We start from the raw sequence: 27,940 nt of genomic DNA, 5'->3' as shown, positions 1-27,940 counted from the left end.
TCTGACTTGGCTCAGATCATGGTCTCCTGGTTTGTGAGTTTAAGCCCCGCATCTGGCTCTGTGCTCACAGCTCAGAGCCTGGAGCCTGCTTGGGATTCTGTGTCTCCCTCTCTCTCTGCCCCTCCCCAGCTCATACTCTGTCTCTCTGTCTTTCTCTTTCTGTCTGTCTCTCTGTCAAAAATAAACAAACATAAAATTATTAAATACTAAGTTAAAACAGGATAATTATAAATTATTAAATACTAAGTTAAACAGATTAAAAATCTGTTTGCTATGATCTTCTGAGTCACATCTACTTATGTTTGTTTAGGAAAAAATACATTTTTCTTATAGTTAGTTAGAAATGGCAGTTCTGGGGGCGCCTGGGTGGCTCAGTCAGTTAAGCGTCCGGCTTCAGCTCAGGTCATGATCTCATGGTTTGTGGGTTCGAGCCCTGCGTCGGGCTCTGTGTTGACAGCTAGTGCAGAGCCTAGAGCCTGCTTCAGATTCTGCATCTCCCTCTCTCTCTGACCCTCCCCTGTTCACACTGTCTCTGCCTCTCAAAAAATAAATAAAAACTATTAAACTTAAAAAAAAAATAGAAAGAAATGGCAGTTCTGAAACAAATTTAGATGGGTAAGCTAAATTAGTTTTTGATAAGTGAATCATCAACAGAATCGCTAGTTAAATATGATTCAACTTTTTACTCAGTTTTTGATGACATGTCGAGTAGTAAGAACAGTATGAATTTTTAGATGATAGAATGCAATTTACACATTGTTCTTTTTTTCTTTTTTCCTGAATCCAGTTAATGATAAACAAACCACACTGTGACTGTGTCTACATATCACATAAACATCTAGATGAAAAGTGACAAATTCAGGCCATCATCCAGCTATTTGAAAACATTTATCTTGATGACATTAAACATCTGGATGTTTCCAAATACCAAGATGTTTGATGTCCTGCAGATAAAATATCCTGATGACTGGTTGAATTTTTTACTTATCTGTTGCATAAAAATGCACATTTGCTTGCATATAGCTCTTCCAATTTCAGACACAAAATGTAATTTTAGCATGTATATAGTAGGGAGTCATAGGAATTGTCAGATTTAGATTTTTTGTTGTTATTGTTATTCATAATGAATCTCTGTCTTAGAGATATATCTTTTATTTTCTTTTCAGTAATTAAGAGTTAATCATTTAAACTGTGTATTAAAAGGTAAAGAATTTGCTAAATAAAGGCACATAGGTACTTACGGTTTCATCTACAATGACCCATAAAAACACTGAGTTTTGGGGAAATATAACACAAAATAGTACTAATTGATTAACTCATTACTCAGTTGGAATATTATATAAAATATTTCCCTTTCTTATTACCCTTTTGTTAAACACATTTTTTTCTTCCTTAGCATGTCCACTGATGCCATCAGATGAAATGACAGGAGTTCAAACTTTCTAATTTGATAATTTTGATATTTTTAGTGATGGTTTGGCATGAGGACTGTAGTACACATGAATTCTATTTTTGCCTATTCATTAGGACTTAATTTGTCTAAATCATTGAAGATTGGCTGCTACAACTTCTCTGTCACATTTACTTACTCTAGGTCTAATTGAAGAAAAAGCCATTCTTTTGGAAGAAACAGGGAAATGTTATTACAAAACAGACTATGTATTTTGATTATCCACTTAAAAGAAAGATAAATGTTATTTTCAATCCCTGCCACTTTAAAAATAATTCTATATAAGCATTAAATGCCATTTCTAAGCCTTTTAAATCAAGATTGCTTGGATTTCATACTAGAAGAAGAAAATGAATGTTAAAGTGAAAAACAATTCCCTGAAAGCTAGAAGCTCTTGTGGCACTAAAGTAACAGACATTTCAGCTCTGGGAAGCCCACCTGTAGGATCACTCAGAACTGAACCAAAGGCACTGATGACCACGTCGGCTCTCAGACGGACTATCTCATCCTCATGTTCATGCCAGTTTCCCATTTCATCTTGTTCGGTCCGAACAAACTGCATAGCAACAATTCTCCCTCCTTTTACTATAACCTTCCGTGGGGACAGGAAAGGCAAAAATTCACACTTCTTTTCCTTAGCAAGCTCCACCTGAAACAAAACAGAACAGAGGAAAGCTTGACAATGTTTCTTTTCCATTTACTATTCGGTTTTGAATTCAATTATACATGCTATCTATGGCTTATGATGTTTAAATCAACATGAAGCTTTTTCTTTCACCAAAGCTGAGGTTCTGTTATCAGCTATTTACATTTTGCAAATCACTGTCTCAGGGGGGCCTTAAATCAATTACAGCTGGAAGTTTACAGAGCGTGGCATCACAAGGTATATCTTAAGTTTTAGGGATTGCATGCCCTATGGTTGGTGGCATATTTTCCATATGCTTTCATTTATGTGGGTTTAACTTCTCTTCTTAATCATGCCACATAGGAAAATAAATGCTGCTGATTATTACCAGGTTGCATATATCTAAAGTAGAAAAAAGTCAATCAAGTGTGTGAGACAGTCTCTGCAAGTACATGATTTAAATGGTAGGTAGAGGAAAGAAGACGGAGAAGCCGGGGGGTCAAGAAACAAGTAACATTTAGTCCTACTTTTCTAAAAATGCAAATGAAAAATTTAAGAAGGAGAAACGAGTATGCTCTTCTTGACAAACTCACAGTTAATCCACATCTGTTACCTCTATACATTCTGCTATAAAATGGGACACCCTAGTTTTTGTTTTCATGCCTATAATTGAATGCCTATCAAGATAGAATACAAATATTTACTTATTTATTTTTCCATTTATTGTTTTGGGGGAATCCAGGCCTTTGTCAATGGAACCCTACTAGTATGTTGAGTAGTCTTTTTTAGAAAATGTACTAGTGAAGCAGATGTTGGATTGTCAAGTCTCACTCCTTCCCTCCCTCATGGAAGACAGGTGGGTTCTTAGTAGGACCCTTGAAAAGTGAGATTACGAAGGTTGTGTGTGTGAGGTTCCAAAGGAGGAGTTGGATGGGCAACATAAAGATGGAAAAAATGAGACATAAAATGACTTGCTTAATGTTGTGATCATGCCAGAGACCCACCTCTCAGCATTCTGTCCGTAATTAGTGGTTCCAAACTTGGGCATGCATCAGAATCACCTGGAAGGCTTGTTAAAACAGATTGCATGGACCCACCCTCAGGACTTTTAGTTCTATATGACTGGACGAAGCCTGAGAGTCTGCATTTCTAACAAAGTCCTAAGTGATGCTATGCTGCTGGTCTAGAAGTGAAAATCTGTGAACCATGGTTTTATCATATTATAGCTGACTGGTTCTGAACTTAGTTGGTCTATACCATGCATTCTCAGTGAGAGTAATATCATCCAAAAGAAAGCAAAAATTGATTCTTGAAGACGGAAATAATCTTAGATGTCAAAATGGAATTTGTGACAAGTTCCCCCTGTAAGAGCAGTAATATATAAAAAATATACAGGATATCTGTATTAAAATTACAGTGTGTTTGTGTGTGTATGGGGGTATTAATTAGGAAAAAATGTTTAAACAGATTCTCTAGAGGGATAATTAAAAAAAAACAAAAACAAAAACCAAGAAACATTGGTCACTACTATATATTGGCACAAAGCTATTCAGCCTATGTCTTATGTATGCTTTGAATATTGGTCTTAAAGTCTTAAAAATTGGACCACATAAATTACTATTGTACAATATTCCCCTTTTCTTTGTAAATTAAGAGATTAACAATATGAAAAATACTAGATATTAGGTATATTGTGGGTAGTAGTATCAAAATAAGAGATCTTAAACTGCACACTGTTTAGACAGGAAAATTAGAAGTAGTGGAACTGAATCAGGTTTGAAACCTGCTTCTTCTGCTTACTTGAGACCGTCACTAAACAAACCTCTCTGGTCTTCAGCCTTCTTATACGTAAAATGGGGATAAAACCTAAGTAATTTGTGTGTCGTGCTACTTAAAGCAATTTAGAAATGTAAAACACCTAAAACAGAACTTAACATATAGAAGGTGTAAATAGATACTATTTATTAGTAGTTGCAATTTTTTTAATTTTTCAATGTTTACTTATTTTTGAGAGAGAGATGGAAACAGAGTGCAAGCTGGGGAGGGGCAGAGAGAGAGGGAGACACAGAATCCAATACAGGATCCAGCCTCTGAGCTGTCAGCACAGAGCTCAACGTGGGGCTCAAACCCTTGGACTGTAAGACCATGACCTGAGCTAAAGTCGGGCCCTTTACTGACTGAGCCACCCAGGTGCGCCTGTAGTTAATTTTCTGAATTCACTTTTCCCCTGCAAATCATTCTTCAAACTATTCAATACCACTTGGCAATAGGATTTGATTCCAGTAGAAAGGTGACCCAAGAGCAAAGGTTAAAAAAATTAAAAAATTAACAAAAAAGGAAAGGCCTAAAAATTTTAGACTCCTTTTTAATTTTCCACAAAATAAAATGTATGATTTCTGGAAGGCAAACTATCCCTTGAATAGTTCTAATTACAAAGCAAATCTGGCTCCATAGAGAAGATAGGCTTTCTGTATCACTTTTGTCACATTTGCATTATGTAGTGCCTTATAACTCATCAATATAAACCAGCTTATTGTGCTTCAAAACTGCCACGTGATTCTTAATTTTAATGACAATGCCAAACTTGATTGAATAACAATGACAAATGTTTATGGTTTGAGTAAATCAATACATGATACATATTTAAAATAGTACACTTTTTGGCAAAGGGCAGAAATAAAATCCTGAACTATGCTGCACGTATTGGGAACATGTCTCAGACTGATTTAGGATCTATTTTGTCTCATTCTACTATTTATGTCTCTTAATACTTTGATAGATCTCTTATTCTATGTAGATAATCTTATACTTTTTGTCAAATTTGGCACTGAGTTAAAAAACAAAACTGGGATTATTTTCTGTTTAAAGAAATTCCTCCATATTTGGAGGGGCCAAGATAATGGAACAGCATGGAAGTTTTTTGGCATCTCTTTTCTTGAAATGCAGCCAGATCAACACTAAACCATCTTAAACATGTAGAAAGTGGATTTGAGGATAACACAACCTGAATCACAGAACTTGGCAGGTACACAGCACGGAGAGGTGAACTAGGGGAGAGAGAAGCCTCGGAGGGAGCTGTTTTTGCTTACAGAGACAGGACAGAGATGGGGGAGAGTACAGGAAAGAACCCCCCCCCGCCCCCCCCGCTCCCCCCCCTCCTACCTCACAAAGCAGCTGGAAAGAATGTGGAAAAGTGGAAACAGCTACAGGGACTAAACAAACAAGGGAGAAAGGAGAAAGGGGAGAGTTTCAGTTCCATTAAGAGTCTATAAACAGGGGAAGCACAGAGTCTGAAATTCCACAGGTCAATACTTGGTGGTGCTCTGGTGGGGAGGATGAATCCCTAGAATCAGAGAGTAAGGTCCGAGAGGTCCTTGGGCCACATGGGGATAGGAATTTCCTGCTGGGAAGACATTTGGTAGAGGCTGTGTGGCCACCCACAGGCAAAGGTCCCAGCGGACCCTGGAAGACAACCATATTCGCTGGGACAAGGATGTTAAAGGGGAAGCCTGGCGCCAGATGTGTGTTGTGATTTTCCATAAACCCTGAAACACTGTTGCTACAATATCACCCAAACTTTTTCTGGGGTAGACTGGCACCCAGACAAAGGCTCTGGGCATCAGCAGAAGCATGGTCTTGCAAACATTACTAGGAGTGGGCTGACACCTGGCCATTGCTCAGCAAGGCCCACCCCCAGTTGGTATGAGTGGGTCAAAGCCACAGTCCTTCAGAAGTAAGGGGTTGGGAATCACAGTCTCATTTGAGATAAAACTCAGGACAGAGGTGCCACCTGGCAGCCTGACAGCTTGGTCACAGTGTAGAAGCAGGGAGTTGATGGAAGCCAGAGACAAAGGAGGGGTGATCAAGCACCAGTTGTAGAGAGCACAGAGTTCTGACACTAGAGACTGGGTAGCTGGGTGATGTCATGGTCACCTTCTCATGCATGCAAATGAATGTGTGTGGCCTACACATGCCACAGCAATCCACCCCAGTAGTGCCAGCTAGTGGAGAACAGAGCTGTTACCCTAAACCCTGCCCAACTGGCTCTTGAGAAACATAAGCCTCTCTGCCTGCTTTAGTTTACAGACTATAAAGTGCTTCATAGCTTGACCTCTGCAGGAAAACAGATGTAATTTCAATTGTACTTCATTCTGTTCACTGGTCCTTTTATTCAATTTTTTAATTGAAATAAAAAATAAAAAAAATAAAAAAAATTTTATTTTTCACTTTTATTAAAAATATTTTTCAATTTTTATAATATATATTTTACCTTTTTGTAAATTTTTAAAATTCCATTTTACACTCATCATTTCATTTTGTTCTCTTTTATTGTATTTATTTTTTCAAAATTTCAAACATATTCCCTTATTTTCCTTGTTTTTTTCTTTTTTTTTCTTATATTTCTATTTTTTCTCTAATATATCAAGCTTCTATCAACAACCAGACCAAAACACACCTAGGATCTAGCATCCTTTATTTGATTTCTTTTTGTTGTTTTTAATTTTTTAATTTTAATTTTTTCCTTTATTAATCACTTTTCTTCCTCCAAAATGATGAAATGAAGGAATTCATCCCAAAAGAAAGAACAGGAAGAATTGACAGCCAGGGACTCAATCAACACAGATAGAAGCAAGATGTCTAAACCAGAATTTATTAGACTCATGATTTAAGTATACTAGCTGGGGTTGAAAATAGATTAGAATCCCTTTCTGCAGAGATAAAAGAAGTAAAAGTCAGGATAAAATAAAAAAGGCTATAACTAGCTGCAATCTCAAATGGATGCTACGATGGCAAGGATAGATGAGACAAAACAGCGAATCAGTGATACAGAGGACAAACTTATGGAGAATAATGCAGAAAAAAAGAGGGAGACTAAGGCAAAGCACATGAAATAAAAATTAGAGAACTCAGTGACTCATTAGAAAGCAGTAACATCAGAATCAGAGGGGTCCCAGATGATGGAGAGAGAAAAGAAAAGGTAGAAAATTTATGTGAGCAAATCATAGCAGAAAACTTTCCTGACCTGGGGAAAGACAGAGACATCAAAATCCAGGAAGCACAGAAGTCTCCCACTAAATTAAACAAAAACCATCAACAAGAAATAATCAGTTTCTTTCACAAAGAAAGGATTATTATTATTACTCACAAAATAATTAGTCAAAGAAAGAATCATGAAAGAAGAAAGGGAAAACAGATCAGGTTCACAGCAGACCTATCAACAGAAAGTTGGCAGGCCAGAAATGAGTGGCAGGATATATTCAATGTACTGAATCATAAAAATATGCAGCCAATAATTCTCTATCCAGCAAGGCTGTAATTCAAAATAGGAGGAGAAATAAAAAGTTTCTTAGACACACCAAAATTAAAGGAGTTCATGACCAGTAAACCAGCCCTGCAAGAAATTTTAAGGGAGATTCTCTGAGGGGAGAAAAGATGAAAAAAAACAACAACAACAGAAAATAAAAAGACCAAAAGCAACAAAGACCAGACAACACTACCAGAAACTCCAACTCTACTGGTGTCATAATGGTAATAAATTCATCTTTCAGTACTCACTCTAAACATCAATGGTCTAAATGCTCCAATCAAAAGACATAGGGTAACAGAATGGATATGAAAACAAGATCCATCTATATTCTGTTTACAAGAGAACCACTTTAGACCCAAAGACATCCTCAGATTGATAATAAGAGAATGGAGAACCATCCATCATGCTAATGGTGGCCAGAAGAAAGCCAGAGTAGCCATACTTATATCAGACAATCTAGATTTTAAAATAAAGACTGTAACAAGAGATGAAGAAAGGCATTATATCATAATTAAGGGGTCTATCCATCAAGAAGACCTAATAATTGTAAACATTTATGCTCCAAATGTGAGAGCACCAGATATATAAATCAATTAATCATGAACATAAAGAAACTCACTGGTAATAATACCATAACAGTAAGGGACTTCAACACGCCACATAAAGCAATGGACAGATCATCTAAACAGAAAATCAACAAGGAAACAATGGCTTTGAGTGACACACTGGACTGGATGGACTTAACAAATATATTTAGAACATTTCATCATAACGCACAAGAATATACATTCTTCTCAAGTGCACATGAAACATTCTCCAGAATGGATCACCTACTGGAACACAAATCAGCCCTCAACAAGTACAAAAAGATGGAGATCATACCGTGTATATTTTCAGACCACAATACTATGAAACTTGAAATCAACCACAAGAAAAAATGTGGAAAGATAACAAATACTTGGAGACTAAAGAACATCCTACTAAAGAATGAATGGGCTAACCAAGAAATTAAAGAGGAATTAAAAGTACATGGAAGTCATTGAAAATGATAACACCACAGCACAAAACCTCTGGAATTCAGTGAAGGTAGTCATAAGAGAAAAGTATATAGCAATCCAGGTGTTCCTAAAGAAGGAAGAAAGGTTTCAGATACACAACCTAACCTTACACCTCAAAGAGCTGGAAGAAGAACAGCAAATAAAACCCAAAACCAGCAGAAGACAGGAAATAATAAAGACTAGAGCAGAAATCGATGCTATCAAAACAAAAAAGGAGTAGAACAGATTAATGAAACCAGGAGCTGGTTCTTTGACAGAATTAACAAATTTGATAAACCCCTAGACAGTTTCATCAAAGAGAAAAAGGAAAGGACCCAAATTAATAAAATAAATAGTGAGAGTGGAGAGATCACAACCAACACTGGAGAAACAAACAATAATAAGAGTATTTATGAGCAATTATACACCAATAAAATGAGCAATCTAGAAGAAATGACAAATTCCTAGAAACATATAAACTACCAAAACTGAAACAGAGAGAAATAGAAAATTTAAATAGAACCATAACCAGTAAAGAAATCGAATTAGTAATTAAAAAAAAAAAACTACCGAAAAACAAGAGTCCAGGGCCAGATTCCTTTACAGGGGAATTCTACCAACATTTAAAGAAGAGTTAACACCTATTTGCTTGAAGTTGTTCTAAAAAATATAAATGAAAGGAAAACTTCCAAACTCATTCAATGAAGCCATCATTACCTTGATTCTCAAACCAAAGACCCCACTAAAAAGGAAAACTATAGACCAGTTTCCTTGGTTAACATGAATGCAAAAATCCTCAACAAGATACTAGCCAACAGGATTCAACAATACATTAAAAAAATTACCACGACCAAATGGGACTTATACCTGAGATGCAGGGCTGGTTCAATATCCACAAAGCAATCAGTGTGATACATCACATCAATGAAAGACAGGACAAGAACTACATGATCATCTCCATTGATGCAGAGAAAAGCATTAGACAAAATGCAGCATCCTTTCTTGGAAAAAAACAAAAAAAACCCTCAAGAAAATAGGGATAGAAGGATCATACCTCAAGATTATAAAAGCTGTACATGAAAGACCCATTGCTAATATCATCCTCAATGGGGAAAAATTGAGAGAAACAAATTGGCAGGAAAATGACAGGGATGTCTACTCTTACTACTGTTATTCAACATAGTATTTCAAGTCTCAGCCTCATCAATCAGACAACATAAAGGTAGCATCTAAAATATGTAAGAGTAGACTATTGGGCAGCAGACACAAATCATAGCACTTCTTGCCATTTTGCTATTAACTAGCTAGATTGTTCATTTTATGCAAGAGATGGATAAACTTATTTTTAATTTAAAAAAATTTTTTAACATTTATTTTTGAGAGAGAGACACAGAATCCAAAGCAGGCTCCAGGCTCTGAGCTGTCAGCATACTCAGAGCCTGAGTGGGTGTTTGAACTCAAGAACTGCGAAATCATGACCTGAACTGAAGTCAGTCACTCGACCAACTGAACCATACAGGCACCCCATGAGATGGAAAAACTTTAAGGAAAGATAGGAAGATATCACTTTAACATATGTATTTATTTGGAAAGTAGGGATATTGGAAAAGTAAAGTTAAGATTATAAGATTTTTTTTGAGTTGATAAGACTTATCAACAGGGAAATATTAAAAAAATGAGAATTCAAGGTAAGTAAAGTCATGTGTCAAATAATATATCCTTTGAGCTATTTGTGGAAAACAGAGGAATTTACTTTCATTATTTAAGAAATCTGTCAAACAAGATAAAAATAGTAAGTCCTTATAGAGCAGATATTCTTTTAAGGGCTTTATATATGGTTCATTTTAATTTTCACACAGAAGATATGTTATGGCACTTATATATTAGTTATTATTTATGTATTAAGCTTCAAGCCAAATATTTTTCCTTATTGTGGCTCAAAAAGCCAAGCCAACAACACATGAATCGGTATCAATCATGATTTACAGCCTTAGCACCCAAACTCAGGCACTCTGTAGTTTGCTGCCCTCAAAACTAATCCTATGTGGAAAGAAGCATTATTTCCTTGCTAAGATGAGAACCTGAGGTTCAGAGAAACCAAAGATATTAAAAAATGATAAAGCTTGGCTGAAATCCTGATATGGCTGAACAAAATCCTGGGTGATATTTATTAATGTATAAAGATAGCAGTTGTGGTATATTTGAAAGAATGACCTTTGGATGATTCTACTTGTTGAATCTAATCAAAACAAGGTTAATTAGAACAGGGAAGGATCTAGTCAGAGGCAAATTAATGATCAAGGAGTTGGTTTGATAAAGGCTGCCTTCAGGGGAAGAAGAGATTCAAGCTTCCTATTCTAAGGAGGTTTTGAAGTACAATAAAATTATGACATAGAGGAATCAAGTGATGGATTTATGGGTTCAACATTGTAAATGAATTAATGGTAACTCCTTGAATCCAGAGAAAGTTTAAGTTTAGAAGAAGTATTACTTCATAAAGTGGATAGTAGAGACACAGAACACATAATCTCAAGATATAAAAGTGGAAAATTAAAACAGAATTTAAAATACATCTATTTGTTAGATAGTAAAATCCTTTATAAAACTCGTTAAGTACAGAAAGAACATTTTATTTAACTTCCTATCCCCGGGGTCAAGGAGTGATATTAAAATATTTAGCAAATGATGAACACAAGCAAATGAATGGTCAAACATGGCAAATCAGAATATACTCAATATACCACATGGAAGGACATCAAGTGAATTTCAGCCTATCAAAATGACAAGCACATAGTAGACTTTGAATAACATTTTGTTTACCAAGAAGCATTACTAATATGAAAACCTAGAGAACATTCAAGTTAATGAACAGAAAACCAACTAGTAGTATATGGAGTCAATGGCCTCTAAACACCCATCCTGAAGCAAGTATAACACTAATACATATTAGACATGCTACCTGGCCATAGCATCCTATGTTGTGAGGTTGAAATAAAAAGTAAATGATGTTCTTTCTCAGCTATCAGTTACAATGCCATGAGAAAATGAGGGACCAGAGTGACCAGTGGTCTAAACTCATGCAGTGGGTCTTACTATTTTATTGTCCAAATTAATTAGCCTTTTTTGCTAAGTAGTTCACAGATGTCAGTGTTAGTGCTTTCTAATACCTAATGTTAATGATCATTAATGATCAGCAACTCTATATTTTTGGTATATGAACACTTCTGGTCATGTCACACATATTTATTTATTTGTTCAATGGTGCCTGTTCTCATGAGGGACAATTGGTACCAATAATTACGCAAGGGAATGAAGGAGGAAACACTTATAAGGTTTCATTTGTGAGGTTCAATAAACCAAACTGTCACTTTCTTTTCCCATCATATAATAAAAGTAAGAAAAACCTTCTTAGGTTTGATTTTTACCTTCATATTCAGGGAGGATATGTGGTTGATGCTGAGTGAAATAAAAATAGAGTGCTATAGCATGCAGTAATGATGATCATTTTAATGATTAACTTTATGTAATGTGATGATTTGGTCTGATTAATATTATAGGCATCATACTGTGGAAATTATGAAACAACTTAATTTACCATAATTAAAAGTATGATGTCAACTCATTTTTAGATTGCATATAGGCAAAGTAAGTATAGGTTATAAATATAATGAGAACTCAAACGCAGCATACATTATATTATATGCAATTTTAGAAACAATATAAAGAAATAATATTCTGTAAAGATTACCTTGCATAGTTAGATATTTAACAAGTTATCAATTTCATATGAACATGAAGACCTAGAGATGAAATTTCAAGTCAAAATGCTTTTGTTAGTCTGCCCTGGTCAGTGATAATCCTGAAAAATTTGTCTTTTATTTCACACTGCTAAATTATTGGATATAACAGAAATGTTCATAACCACACAATAAGAGTTCTATTCATCCATAAATTTACCAAACATTGAGTACCTATTTTGTATGAAATAAAATGGTGCTAGGTGCTATAGCTAATAAAATAATTCCTGCTTTCAAAACTCTCACAGATGCAGACAAATCAGCAATCATATTCAGTGTGATGACACATATAAATACAGTGTACACTAATGTCATATAAAATGGCATTCTGCACAGCAATGGTGCACATCAAGAAAGGGAAGCCTAGAAATGGTACTCTATGAACTAATCTTGAAGAAAGAGTAGGAAGTAGTTACTAAAAAGGGAATTAGTTACTGGGAGATTGTAGTATATGATAGATTATCTCCCTTAAGTGAGGGAAGATGTAAGAAGGTAAGAAGTTTACTTCAAGAAAGAAAGAAGAGATCTGGTTAAATGCCTTTGTAAACATGTTACTGGGACACAAAGGATCAATCTGCATTCTAAAGTGGGACAGCCCTTATCTGTGGAATGTTTTTGGCAAGATCTACCTGCTCATCTAGGATAGCTATGGTAAAACTGACAAACAAACACAAAAACCTGGGAACTGGATTTTTGGGCATGGATCTCTGTAAAGAGTCATATAAAGTATGTAACTGAGTATAAACTGGATCTATTTTATAGTTGAATCAGCTTCCTTTTGTGTAATTGATGGACCCCACATTAGTCGGAATTGCAGTACATCTTGATGCACCAAGAAGGGACCTGGAAAATTGTGTTGGTGATCTAACACCTCTCCTTGCTTACCCCATACTTCTTTGTTTATTTAAAACCTTGAACTTTTTAAGAAAGCTTGATGCAGGTTATATCTCTCATTGGTATGAGTCTGATTTCACAATCCAATCTTCTGGTCAATTTGGTTACTGAGGACATGAAGAAAAATAAAGAAAGAGGCAGTCAATTCTGCCTACACATTCTTGATCTCACCTTCCTTACTTTACTAAACAGTTTAAATTTTTAAAATATTTATTCATTATGGGAGGAGAGAGAGAGAGCAAGCAGGGGAAGGGTAGAGAGAGAGGAAGACACAGTATTCAAAGCAGGCTCCAGGCTCTGAGCTGTCAGCATAGAGCCTGATGCAAGGCTCAAACTCACAAACCATGAGATCATTACCTAAGCCAAACATGTACACTTAACTGACTGGCCACTCAGGCGCCCCGTACTAAACACTTCTTAACATATTTTGTACTTTTAGTTTATATAGGTTCACAGTCAGTGGTGGAAAGCAGAATGATTTTGATAAACTTACTACTTTCTAGAATACATAAGCTAATTCTGCAATTATTCTTCGGCAAGGTAAGTTTGATGAAACCAAGGTGAGGTTCCTTTCAGTACCTACTATGATGTTACAGGCTTTTGGGTGTTTTTTTTTTTTTTTAACTTTAAGCTTTTAAAATTGAAGAATCTTGAACAGAAAGAAGCATTTTCCATGTGAGAGTTATACTACACAATTACCCCTTAACTATTTTATTCTGACACTATTGAGTTGCAAAAGCCAGAAATGCAATGCATGGGATAATTTAGAGTCTTTACTGTTTTTGCACAGGTAACATAAAATACACCTTTCTAACAAGAGGAGAGTATTTTTAAATATTACTCATGACTGATGACATTTTCTTAACTCTAACTAGTTCTTATTACTCCTCATCCTAGATTTTGCTGCAGTCAAGCACTTCTGGCTGCTGTCACAGTATCTCACAAAATTATCTTGCAGTACACTCTTCAATTCTGAAATACTTCTTTTTACAAATCCTGTTCAAATAAGGATCTTCTCTCATTTTCTAATCCTCACTGACTCTATAAATTTTTATTAATTTTTACCTCTTATATTCCTTGGTTATGAATTCTTCCTTTCCTTTTTTAAAATTTTTAGCTATCCTTTAAAAGACTGAGACCAGGAACCAATAACTTTTTAAATTCAATCTACTTTTAATGTTAGGTTGATACTGTAATGTGATATATTTTAAAACTTTAAGAGTAAAATAGTTATTTAAAAGCTATCGGTGGTAATTTTGAGGTGTATGTACGTATGTATATATGTGTATATAAATTATATATTTGGAGTATTTCATTTCCATTTAAAGTTCTTCCTATAAGGTTTCAATGCCCAGAAAATATATTTATTTATTTATCACAATTCCCTGATAGACAACTTGGATCAAGCATTGTTCTCTGATTTTGAGTCAGATATAAATTGAATGAATCAATCCATCTGAAGGAGCTTGCATTTTATTTTGTGAGATGAGGGTGCCTGAGTGGCTCAGTCGGTTAAGCGTCTGACTTCGGCTCAGGTCTTGATCTCACAGTTCGTGGGTTCAGGCCCCGCGTTGGGCTCTGTGCTGACCGCTCAGAGCCTGGAGCCTGCTTCAGATTCTGTATCTCTCTCTCTCTCTCTCTGCCCCTCCCCTGATCACACTGTCTCTGTCTCTCAAAAATAAATAAATATTTTAAAAAATTTAATATGTGAGATGGGTATAAAGTAATAGCTACTCTATGTGATGAATGCAATAATATAGGAAGCATAAAGAGCTGTATGATCTCACAGGAAGAAGAGGTTAATTAAGAAGAAACTAAGGAAGCTCGCAAAGAAAAAAAGGACATTTGGAGCAGAGCTTGAATGATGAGTTCACCTTTAAAAAAATGTTTATTTATTTATTTTGAGAGAAAGAGTGCACACGCACAAGTGGGAGAAGAGGCATACAGAAAAGAGACACAGAATCCCAAGCAGGCTTGACTCTGTAAGCACAGGTCTGATGCAGAGTTTGATCTCACAAACTGAGATTATGACCCGAGCAGAAATCAAGAATGGACACTTAACCTAGTGAGTCACCCAGGCACCCCAGAGCTCACCTTTTCACAAGAAAAAAAAAATTACTGTATTAAAATGACAATTATTAACTTTTATATTTAAAAAAATTAATGTTTATTTTTTGAGAGACAGAACATGAGTGGGGGAGGGGCAGAAAGAGAGGGAGACAGAATCTGAAGCAGGTTCCAGGCTCTGAGCTGTCAGCGCAGAGCCCAGTGTGGGGCATGAACTCACAGACTGTGAGATCATGACCTCAGCCAAAGTTGGTCATTTAACTGACTGAGTCACTCAGTCACCCCTATTTGCTTTTATATTCATTCATGCATGCTTTCCATTTATTTTTATGTTTTGAATATTGTGCCTGACCAGCATGCATATTCTTTAAATTATGCAAATTACTTTAATATTTTCACTGTATAAAACAAAAAAAGAAGACACTAGAAAATTGAGAGGAATATTATTAATGGGAGAAGGGCTTCTAACTTTCACATAAAAGTTAACAGAGTAATAACACATTACTATGTAATAAGGCTTAATATTGACTGGATAACATACATACACTTATGCATACCAATCAAAAATGATTGTTAAGCCTTTCAAAAGAAATATAGTTTTCAGCTCTCCAGATATTCCTAGTCAACATAATGTAGTCATCATCCTCCCCTTGGAATTACTGAAAACAGTTAAGTTTTTCAAGTATGTAATCTTGATGAGCACAGCCTTCTGTTTTCTCCTGGCCTATTTAGTCTTTTATTTATGTATTTATTTATTTTCCACTCACCATCTGAATTCTCCCATATAATGTAGAACTTCACCTGCCAGCTTCTTTAATATCCATGTCTCGAATGTAGCAGATTTTACCTTACCAACTGGCTGGGGATATATTAATTGTAACTTGTTTCAAGTATATTTATTTATAGAGATGGCCAAAATTTTCAGTATAGAGTTGCTGTCATTTCATGAAAGGATATAGCCTTCCTGTCCAGATTCCATGTCATTCAGACATCTTTCTCTGAATATTCAAAATACAGAAGTTGGGGGATATAAAAAGCTTTAAGAAGCATATAATTACAACAGTAATTTTACAGATGGGCACTCTCAGACTAGGATATGTAATCTAGAAAAAAGTTCTCCAGCCTTTAGTTACTTCCCTGTCAACTGTTCCATTCTACTTTCTCATATGATACTAAATTTTCATGCTTTTCCAAAAATGTAAACACACACGGATCCTTGGAAATGCCATTCCCATGCCATTCTTAAAGTATTAAAGCATACTTAATATCTTAGTACCAGGGGAGTCCCTAGCTGCCAGGAATTGACTCTTTGTGCTAAGGGCAAACGGGTGTGTTTATTTATTTGTTTGTTTGCAGATATCTTTATATTGGCAATCATGCTAACAGGTCTCTGATTCCTTTCCATGAAGAACACCAACTCAAATGGCATGCAGGTGCCAATACTGAAGACTTGCTATAAGCATCGCCTTACTAAGTAAAATTAAATTTGTCAGCTTGTAGAGGTTATTTTCTAAAAACAGTCCCAGGTTCATATTTCTTAAAATTAAATAAAAACTAGAAAGCATTAGTTACTGTTAGGAAAATGCATGTTTAGTCACCAAGATGTAGACAATGAAAATGTCAATGAATGTGGTGTAAACGTCATCATTTCATATTCAAAATGTCTGAGGGGAGGTTCACAGATCATGCCCCACAAAGGATCTATTATGGGTTATGCTGTATAGTATTCAGTAGTCAACTAAAAAGCACATTCTTTCACAAGAAAAGACTAACAGACTAGGCAACCTGGTACTGTTATTTTTATTATTAGAAATAATAAAGTAGCATTAATTACCAAACAGTTGACCTCCTGAGTCGCTAAAATATTGGAGAGAGGTATATCAAAGGTAAATCAGTTAATCAGAGCCCATTTTAAATATAATAGAATTAAAGATCTATCATGTTTTGCTGATATTAAAAAATTGAATATGTGAACAATAGATTCTTAAAATCGGTGTATGGGATTGTACTAGTAAAAGAATTTCTGTACTAGTAATAATTAATAAGGGATCCTTCTCAGTAATAATAAGAACTACAAGTTCTTCCCAAACCTTATCCTTTAAATTTATCTACTCAAGCAGGTCTGCTGAGTCCTGACCTTCATGCCTCCTTTTAGGGATTCCCAATTGCCTAAAGCATTCTTTGCAGTTCTATCTGATCTGTCAACAGCTTTTAATACCAGCATTTTGGGGGATTCTGTTATCCTGTGAAATTTAATCTCACCTATTTAAGCTTGCAGAAAGTACTGGAGGGAATTATTAACAGATTTTCCCTCATCTTCTTAGAGGATAGTGCTGAGTGACTGGCTGGTTTCCCTAAGGACGCACAGCTGAGAAGTGCTAGTTTGTCAGTAGCATCCTATTTAGCATGCGTGTGAGGCCACAAGGGAGAATGAAAGACGTTTGGAATCAGAATTCCATCAATATGCTGATGATGCCTCCATATCTTCGTTTTATCAAACCTATATCCTGTACGATTAATGCTTTCTTAACTAAGATGGAAAGTGCCCCAAAACCGCACACTGCCGATGGCTCTAATTAGACAGCTGGAAACTACATGGATGATATGTTAGAGCAGCGGCTCAGTAGTCTCAGCATCACCAGGAAACTTGTTAAAAATGCAAATTCTCAGGCCCCTCCCAGATGTCTGGAATCAGAAACTCTGGGACCAGGGCCCAACAAGCTGTGTCTAACCAGCCCTCCAGGTGATTCTGATTGTGCGGGAGTTTGAGAACATCTGCATTCGAAAACTGGGATGTGGCTGTCACTGCTGAATCTAATGGGTGCTGCCTCCTGGTTTAGTAGATGAAAACATTTCTGGACCTAATCACACTGTTCTTTGTTATTAACAATGTAATGTTAAATGTAACTGGCCTTTATAATAATAATAAGTATTTGTCACTAAAGGATGAGAGCACTTTCTATTGTTCTGTATTCTCTTCCCTTCACAACCATCTGAGAATTAGAATGAAGCTTTGAATATATGCATGCTGACATGCTTAACTGTGAGGGCCTTCACCAACAGAAAAGCATATTATTCCCAAATTCCATCCAAGAGCCCAAACCCATTAAACGATACACTTATTTGAGAAAAACTCTAAATATCTATTTTTATCATGCTTCATTGACTTTAAAGAAACCAAGTGTGGGGGCGCCTGGGTGGCTCAGTCACTTAAGTGTCCAACTTCAGCTCAGGTCATGATCTCACAGTTCCTGAGTTGGAGCCCTGCGTTGGGCTCTGTGCTCACAGCTCACTGCCTGGAGCCTGCTTCAGATTCTGTGTCTCTCCCTCTCTCTGTCCCTCCCTTGCTCGCACCCTGTGTCTCTCTCTCTGCCTCTCAAAAATAATAAACATTAAAAAAATAGAAAGTAAATAAATTACTTTTTAAAAGTAAATCAAAAGAAAGAATGAAAAAAAAAGACCAAGTATGGTTGCAGATTTTATTAGAAAGCATAAGAGGAAGAAGAGAAATACAAAGAAATTGGGTAGGATATTAAATTTTTTATGTTGGTTAACATTTTTTTCTAGAACGTATTCTCTGAGGACCTTGTCTTGAAGTACTGTACTTCCTCCAGATCTTCCAGTTTCATAAGTGCCAATGCTGCCCTGTCAAGCACCCTCTTTTGATGTAACAAAACCAAGTAAGAGACACGAGAGATTAATACCAGAACCTCTGGAGATGCTGAAAGCCCCTGATACTAAAAAAGCGTAAGCATTGATTGGCCAATGACCAAACCTTAAAATCTATGCATATTCTGATAACACATTACGTATTATTCCTTCTCTCATGTTGAGCAATTTCACCTAAAATCACCAAATGAACCTTCAAAGTCCTATTGCTAAAACACTAATCTAACCTGGAAAGTACTGGCTCTTTTAATGCCAGAAGCCCTGGGTGCCAATGCCCCCCCGAAAACATTAATTTCCCAACTCTTTGTTGAACACTTTATATGTGGCACCATTGTGCTAGGCAGGGGGAAGAAACAAAGGAACCAAGAGAGCTGGCCATGGCTCCTATTCTTTTGGACCTCACAGTCCAGAAGTTTTTTTGTTTGGGTCTTTTTTTAAATTTATTTTTTTAATGTATATTTATTTTTGAGAGACAGAGAGACAGAACACAGGTGGGGAGGAATAGAAAGAGAGGGAGACACAGAATCTGATGCAGGCTCCAGGCTCTGAGCGGTCAGCACAGAGCCTGACACAGGGCTCAAACCCACAAATCGTGATATCATGACCTGAGTTGAAGCTGAAAGCTTAACCAACTGAGCCACCCAGGTGCCCCATCAAGAAGTTTTAAGATCATATAAAAAATGTGGTTTCTTCTAAGCCAATAATAAACATCCAAAGATTTGTTTATATGGTTTTAATCAGGCCCCAGAGCCTGAGTTCTACTAAGCTGTATTGCATTTGTGTGACCTGTTGTTCCACAGAACCGCTGCTTTTCAACAGTTTGGAAACCATGGTTCAGCCCAGGAAACTCTGACCTGACAAGCAAACTATGCCTGGACTCATCCTTTATGTCCCAAAATGCAGTCCCATGACTAATAGCCTACTCTTTCTATTAGCCCCTGACAGCCTCACTGCTACTGACCAAAACATCTTTAGTCAATTTTCAACAGAATGGTCCTTTTAAAATTTAACTCAGATCTTGGTGCTTCTCTGCTCAAAGCAGTCCAATGGTTTCCTCTTTCACACAAAATAAAAACTAAAGGCCTTATGAATGCCTAACAAGACCTCATCCAGTGTGCCACATAATGTCCTCCCTTACTCTGTTGTAGTCACACTGGCTTATTTTTTTTGTAACGTCAGAAATTCAAGAGCCTTCTTCAAAGGTGATGTATTTGCCTTCTCTAGAATGTTTTGCTCCCAGATGTCTACATTTCCTCAGTCTTCATTTCTATGCCCTGACATCATCTTATGAGACAGGCCTTCCCAGACTACCCTATTTAAAATGATGGCAAGTCCTACCACCTCTTCTACCATAGCTTCTCCCCAAATGCACACTCCTTATACTTCTAAATTAATTAACTTTTCTCCATAGCACTAATCACCTTTCAAAATAGTATTTATGTGACAGTTAATTTGTTTGGTTATCGAATGTCATCACTCACTTGGTACAAGCTGTATTACAAATGCATTAAAATTGCCTAGAACAATGTCTGGTGCACAATGAATTCTCAATAAATGTAGGTCGACTGATTAAATAAATAAATAAACAAATAATTTCTACTTCTACCCTCTCAACTAATTATCTGGTCTCATTTTTTGTGTATGTTCTACTGAAGGCAGAAGAAATAGTCATGACTCATTTCTAGTTACTTCTGTTAATGGAAGATGACTATCAGATAAAATATAAAGTACACTGACATTACCATCCAGGGTCATCTTCCCTTCCAACTCCCAGGGTGCAGCTTTTCTAATGAAAACTTCTTTCACATTGGAACCAGAAGAATAATATTTAAAATATTCAAGTCAAAACATATGTGTCAAGTACTTACTCTCTGAGTAAAATTAGCTCCCATCGTATTTTATCTTTGGCAAATCACTTAACTCCAGTATGGCTGTTTTCTTTTTATTTGTAATGTAATGGAATTGTATTAATTGATGCTATAGATCACACTCCAGGAAAAAGAAAAAAAAAAAGAAAAACAAAAACAGCTCCCAAGGTCATAAGACCATCTCCACCATGGGTTTTGGAAAAAATCTGAATGGGTAAAACGGATAAAAGAAAGCCCAGAGAATAAAGTTGACATCTGAAACCCAGCCATGAGCCAGTGGTAACTCTGATATCTTAGTAAGATTAATCTGTACTGTGGTTAATCTACATGTGACAAATTACCTATTGACTAAAGTTATAATTCTTACCTGGTAGAGAGACTCCAAATATATGAAGCCATTATAAAGCAAATCACATAATATTGATTTTGATAAAATGAGTGATTTATATTTCTACAAATACATTTTGTTCTTGTTCTCAGAACTAATATCCTTTATAAGGCATTATCTTTCCCTGATAGCATTAAAATTAGAGAAGTCCATGGTAAATGTACCCAACCAATGCCTCACCCAAGATTAGTCACCAGTCACTTGTAAGAATGAAATCACTTTAAATCTGTCATTTTTAGTAAGTTATTTAGTAAGTTTATTAATTCTAAATAATGCTTACATTAGAGCTCTTTAAAAAATAATAAATGGCAATCTCTTTGTTCTGCTGGCTTCCTAGCACAAAAATTGATTGCAAGTATGATCAAGGCGTATAACTTTGAATGCAACTTGTAAACTTGGCTTATATAGAATTCCAAAGGTCTCTGACAATCTCCTACTAGCCTACATTTTTGTGATGAGTACCTATTGTTCAGGAAATGAAGACTTAGCACATTCTACTGTTACTAGTTACATACCATATATTTCAAAAGATACTAACACTAAAAATAAGAAGCACTTACGTATCAATAAAGATAAATTTTTCATTTTATCCAAATCAGTATTATAAAATAATTTTCTTCTACTTTGATTATCTGAATTAGGAAAAAAAAAAAAGGAGAAAAACCTATGGGTAGCCCAGAAAATTTTAAATTTGCATTTTACAATTTCAAAAACATTCTAATAATTTAACTAGGACACTGCACATTAACAGTTTCGCCTCCTAAAATCTGTTACATTACAACTCTGTATTTTCTAATGGTTCCATTTTACCTCCTCGGGGACAGCTCTTATATTAACAAAGCCTTTTCTGAAGACGATGAACACGCGGCGGGCTCCACAACATAAAGCGGATGTTGCACAGTCGAAAGCAGTGTCTCCAGCTCCGAGTACAATCACGACTCCCCGAATCGACGGCAATGGAGAGTGACAGGCGCACATCCCTGAATGATGAAAGGAAAACCCCATTTTCAAGTAGAGAAACCATTTCTGCATGACAGCTCAAAAGATACTTGTACTCAAAGCAGTGTAAAATTGCATCTTGCAGTTTTCGAGGATGGAGTGTCACTATCAAATTATTCTGCTTCATTGAAAGACAGTTTTATTCCCATTTTAAAAATATGCTCATATATGAAATTTCATAGTCAGTACCTTTAACTTCCTTTTTCCTTCTAGAAGGATAGCTACAAAACATTTTGGAGAGTTTTAGGTTATAACAAACTGGAATCAATCAATTAAAACACTCTGTCAAAATCATGACATGTATTTTTAACTTGGTATCATTACATTTCTGTTTATTAGAAGAAAACAGTGATCTTTACCATCTGGGTTAACATAATTCATAGCATTTCATGAAAATAATTTATTTAGATACTATCTTATAAGATTTCTAACATATAGCCCTGCTATATATTTAGGAAACTCTGAAAATTTATGTGCTGATAAGTGCTTTTATGTAACTGAAGAATTTTAATAACTATTTTCCTGAAACAGTTAAAATGAACTATTTTATCCTTTACAGTTTTCCCCTGGTTTTGTTTGTAAAATAGAGCTATAAAAGAAATATGATTTCCTAAGTGTCCATTTTTCAAGGACATGTATAAGAAGATTTGATGTCCATATGAGGATTCTTATAAAGAAGTAAAATACAGGTTTTTCTAGATGGTAGGTATCACTGTGTTATCAGATTAAATAAGACTGTTGATAAGATAAATTACTATAATTTTTGAGACGGCACCACGGATAGGATAGGCCTATAATCTCAGTAACTGCAATCATTTTGCTTGGAAGAGTTTGCATTTGGGATTACATAATGCCTTTCTGTAATTCTCAAATATATGCTATATGTACTATGATCTTCCTTAGAAAGGGTTGCAGGTACAGAAGCATCCCCTTTTCCTGGGAAGAGGAAGGTGCAGAAGGTATACATGTGTACCTAGAAACCTCTGCAGAATGATCTAATACAGAAAGTTTCTTATCTTTTTAAATTGTGGATAAAAATGTAAATTTTTATCTTTTCACATGTAATTAGATGTTGGAAGAGATGAAGTTCAAGATTTTGAAAAGATGTTTAAAGGATTTAGATGATCCAGTTTTGGAGAATATATTATAGTTTCTTTACCACTAAGACAATGACTCATCCAAGCAAAGTATAGGACTGGTTGCTTTAGTTTCTGTTGCTTCTCTTAGGCTGTATGAAATGGTATCACACAGAGACTAAATACTAGGGTATTTATCAAAGTGTTTTCATTTAACTTCATAAAATTGCGGTTCAGCAAGAGACTAGGTCTTTCTGCCTATTTAGACATAAATAATGTAACAATACATATTTTTTTAAATTTTAAAATAGGACAAGTTTTTAAAGTTTAAAATAGGATAAGTTTTAAATTTAAAAATATATGTATTTTTATATGTAATCTATAACATATAGTTTTATAGTATATATTATATATATAAAATAATATAATTTCCCAAACTGAAGTTCCTGCCATTTCTTTTAAGAAAATCTTCTGATGTTTATTTAATATTCTTACAGTGAAGTAATTTTACATGATGCAGTTTAGATCTGTATACGATAGATTGAAAACTCCTTATGATGATGTCTGATTGGAAGAATAAACAAATAGATGACCTGGAAAACTACTGCATCATACTTTTTAAATTTTATGTTGGTATAACAAAAGTGATTTGAGATCTGAACAATGTCCTTCTGTGCTAAGATTTAATATAAATTTATAATACACAAACGATATAGGTAATAGGCAACATTAAGAACACAAAACAACATTATACCTGCTTTACTGCTTTTGGCTACAAGTGGCAAAAAATCTTTGGATGTGTAAAATCCATGGTCCTGCGTCAGGTCTTTGAAGATGTGATTTTTATTGGGGTCTGGCAAACCTAAGTAATAAAAATTTATAAAGTCTCATTAGCAGAAGAAGGAGTTTTTCCTATTGTATATTAAAAAAAGTAGGAAGCTACAATCATTAAAATAATGCAGTATTGAGAAAAAAAAGTCTATAAGCAAATCAACATAAAAATGTACATAACAAATGGTAACGGACCTTAGTGTGTACCTTTACTATATAAGTTAAGTACACATCATAAACCACACATCCAAGTACACATATGGGTTTATAGAAACATGGATACACAGACATACATGTCCATCTAGTGTTAAGGGAAAATAAGGTAATATTATTTTCTCATGTCATAAATAAAAATAAATTTCCAGTGCACTAAAGTGACACATATAAAAATCATCACAAAACTAAAATACAATATAGATACATATATTTCTAATTCTTGAATATGAGAGATCATTCTAAGAAAAGTAAAAAACAAAAAAAGTTGAAAGAAAAAGATGTATTTTACCACAAATAAGTCAGCTACTTCTATAATACAAAAATATTATAAATAAATGAAAGGTAAATGATTAATCAAGGTAACATTTTAACAAATAAAAGGTCTTCACTATATAATGACGTTTCTCCAACTCAATAAGGAACAGACTGACTTTTCAATAGAAGTCTAAACAATAGATAATAAAATTGAGATAATGAAAAATATAAATAGCCTGTAAGCGCCAAAATGTTAACTATATTAGTAATCTAAGAACTGTAAATTAAAACAATGACATATGATTTCCTGTCTGTTAAGAAGTAAAGGATTTAGGAAAAATAAGACTATGTGGCAAGGGTGAAGATGGGACTTGTCATGATCTTTTGATAGAAATACACATTGGGGGCACTTGGGTGGCTCAGGTGGCTAAGCGACCTACTTTGGCTCAGGTCACAATCTCATAGTCCTTGGGTTTGAGCCCTGTGTTGGGCTCTGTGCTGACAGCTCAGAGTCTGGAGCCTGCTACTGATTCTGTGTCTCCCTCTCTGTATCTCCCCCACTTATAATCTCTCTTTCTCTCTCTCAATAAATAAACATTAAAAAAAGAACTATACATTGGTGGGTGCTCAATTTCTGGAAAAATAGTTTTGAATCCATACTAAAGAAATAGTAAGACAGGCAAATAAAGACTTAATGTACAGGTACGCCTGGGCTAAGTTGGTTAAGTGCTGACTTCGGCTGAGGTTATGATCTCATCACTTGTGAGTATGAGCCCTGCGTTGAGCTCTGTACTGTCAGCTCAGAGCCTGGAGCCTGCTTCAGGTTCTGTGTCTCTGGCTCTCTCTGTTCCTCCCCTGCACATGCTCATTCGCTCTGTCTGTCTCTCTGTCTCTCAAAAATAAACATTAAAAAATTAAGATTTAATGTACAAAAACAGGCAATGCAAAGAGAGACCGAGAGAGAATAAGGGAACACAAAGACGCCAATATAATGAATAAATGAGTTTTACTTCAAAAACCACAACAGAACACAGTGCAGCCATTCAAATAAATATTTGAAAAATATGGTAATGGACTCTAATCAAAATATAGTGATAAATAAACTAGCAGGATACAAAACTCTATATAGTATAATTCAAGTTTTATAAAATCTCAACAGTGATCATTTCTGGTGGTAGGACTGTGGATATTCTATTTTTTCATTATTTATTTTCTAAGATTTCTACAACATGCATGTACAACCAGATAATTAGGAAATACCGGCCAAAATTTTTAGAGGAAAATGAATAGCAGACTTATTTTTTAAAAAACTATAAACAAAGCAACGTGAAGAATTAATTCATCTCAATTCCATAAACATAGGGGGAAATTTATAGTTCCTTTACTTCCCCAAACTCTGGGTTATTCTGGAAAGGTAAGATTTCACTCTATAGTTACATGAAGAGCAATGAGTGTGTGCTGGTGGATACACAGAGTAATAGGCATGGCCCAAGAATGACTTTCGTCATGTGTGATAGGTAGGTAGTCATCTGATCTGAAAGCTGAAGTTGTCTGTAAGTGGAGTGTGTAACCAGCGACAGACCACTGTTGTCCCTTCAAATTAAATCAAGCATTTTTCTTCCCTGTCCAGCATCTTCCTTCCAAAGATTTTCCCTTTCCTCATAGATTAGTTTAAGATCATTTGTCATTACAATTATTTTATTTATCTGGGAAGCTTAGGCAAGTCATTTGACTTACTTTGCTTTGGTGTCCTTTTTTTTTTTTTTCTTAAGTTTCAATTTAAATTCCAGTTAGTTAACATACAGTTATTTGGCTTCTTTATAAATGAAATGAGATAGTACTGTTTCCTTATTTTCTGATATAAAAGATTACTCCTTATGTATATTTATAATGTGGAAACTATTACATAAATGTGTGGTTATTTATATAATTATTTTACAAAGACTGAGGTAGGGAATGGTTATGGTTACATAAAAATAAGCTGAATATATACTTGGAGACTCTAATGACAAAACAATTCTTCTTGAAAGCTATGAAAAGGTGACTGTAGTTTAAGCTACACTTGATCCATCTAACCAACACACACACACACACATATACACAACATATCAGACTTTAAATAATGACTTGTCTCCCCTTTTATACTACTATATTGATAGCATATATTCTATAGCACTTCATTGTCCTGTTAAAAAGACACTAACAAGAAAAACTTCAGGTGAAGTGCTATGCAATTTCAAGAAGATATGATAAACTAAAATCTTTACAGCAGATCAAAAACAAAGCACAGAAAATGTATGTGGCAGATAAGACTTCCACATCTACTGTCAGTAAGGTCTAAAATCCTCCCTTTACTAACTCCTAATCTGAGTGTTTTCACTACTTACCATGGTTAAGGAAGAGAAGGAGCTTTACATCTGTGATTATTTTCTATACAGCCATTGCTAAAATAACTTATCTAAAGAAATGCAAGGCATTCTTACTGAACACACCACCGGATTCATAGACATGACTTTTCCTATCCTGCAAGTGTTATTTCACAAGAAAAAAGCTTTGGTAAAATTTAAATTTCATTTTTTCACTTGGATCAAGACACTGACAAGGACAACTGAGTTCCTTGTGCTTTTACCCCATTCTGCATTTATCACTCTAATGCATTTAACATTTATTGGATCCGATTATCTCTGTAAATGTTCAAGAGGGCGTTGGTTAGATCTTCTGACTTGTGGAGATAGGCTTAAGGAGAGAAAAAAATGAGCCAAAAATTGGACAGGATTGTTATGTTATTCCTGCAGCCTATTTAACCACATTCCAGGGTATACAAACTTTTAAGTCCCAAGGTCCATGGAGCTCTTCTCCCAACCCTTCTGTCCCAGGACAGCATATCTGAAGTTTTCCTTCAGACTGTTTGGTAGCCTGGCCCAACTGGCAAAAATTTCCTAGCATCGCTAACCATGATGCTGTGGAGTAATCAAGAGCAGGAGCTTTGTCATTAGACAAACTTTGGTGTGAGTTCTTCCTCTCCTATTTACCAGCTCTGTGATTTGTGTGAGTGCCTGTGATAGTCAGTTTTATATGTAATTAGCTAGCCCATCAAATGATATGATCACACACTAATCTAAGTATGGCTATGAAGGCATTTTATAAATGCGTTTACCATCAACAATCAGTTTACTTTAAGTAGAGTTTTATGTTGATAGGTCTCATCTAATCACTAAAGGCCTGAAAAATAAAACTGAAGTTTCCCTGAGGAAGAAAAAGATCTGCCTATTAGCCCAGCCCACAGATTTTAAATTTGAAGGCTCCCACAACTACATAAGCCATCTCCTCAAAATAAATTATATAATATGATATATCTCTACATCTATATATCTCTTAATGATTCTACTAATAATTTTACTTCTCTAATTGATGTGAGATTTAAAGGAATCTATCAGTCTGTCTGTCTGTCTATCTATCT

General features: G+C 35.3%; 1 protein-coding gene across 1 annotated transcript in view; it reads right to left on the bottom strand.

The window, feature by feature from the left end:
• Window positions 1–27,940, bottom strand: part of DPYD (dihydropyrimidine dehydrogenase) — an 806,753-nt gene that overhangs the window by 433,879 nt on the left and 344,934 nt on the right. The window contains exons 9-11 of the mRNA XM_029948659.1: window positions 23,933–24,040; window positions 21,914–22,083; window positions 1,889–2,099 (exon numbers count right to left, since the gene is read on the bottom strand). Of these exons, the coding sequence (XP_029804519.1) occupies window positions 1,889–2,099; window positions 21,914–22,083; window positions 23,933–24,040 (489 nt within the window). The remainder of the gene's footprint in view (window positions 1–1,888; window positions 2,100–21,913; window positions 22,084–23,932; window positions 24,041–27,940) is intronic.

This window comes from Suricata suricatta, chromosome 8 (genome assembly GCF_006229205.1).
Source record: "Suricata suricatta isolate VVHF042 chromosome 8, meerkat_22Aug2017_6uvM2_HiC, whole genome shotgun sequence".
Lineage (NCBI taxonomy): Eukaryota > Metazoa > Chordata > Mammalia > Carnivora > Herpestidae > Suricata > Suricata suricatta.
The sequence above is the reverse complement of the archived record's forward strand: the minus strand, read 5'-3'. Positions and strand labels throughout refer to the sequence as shown.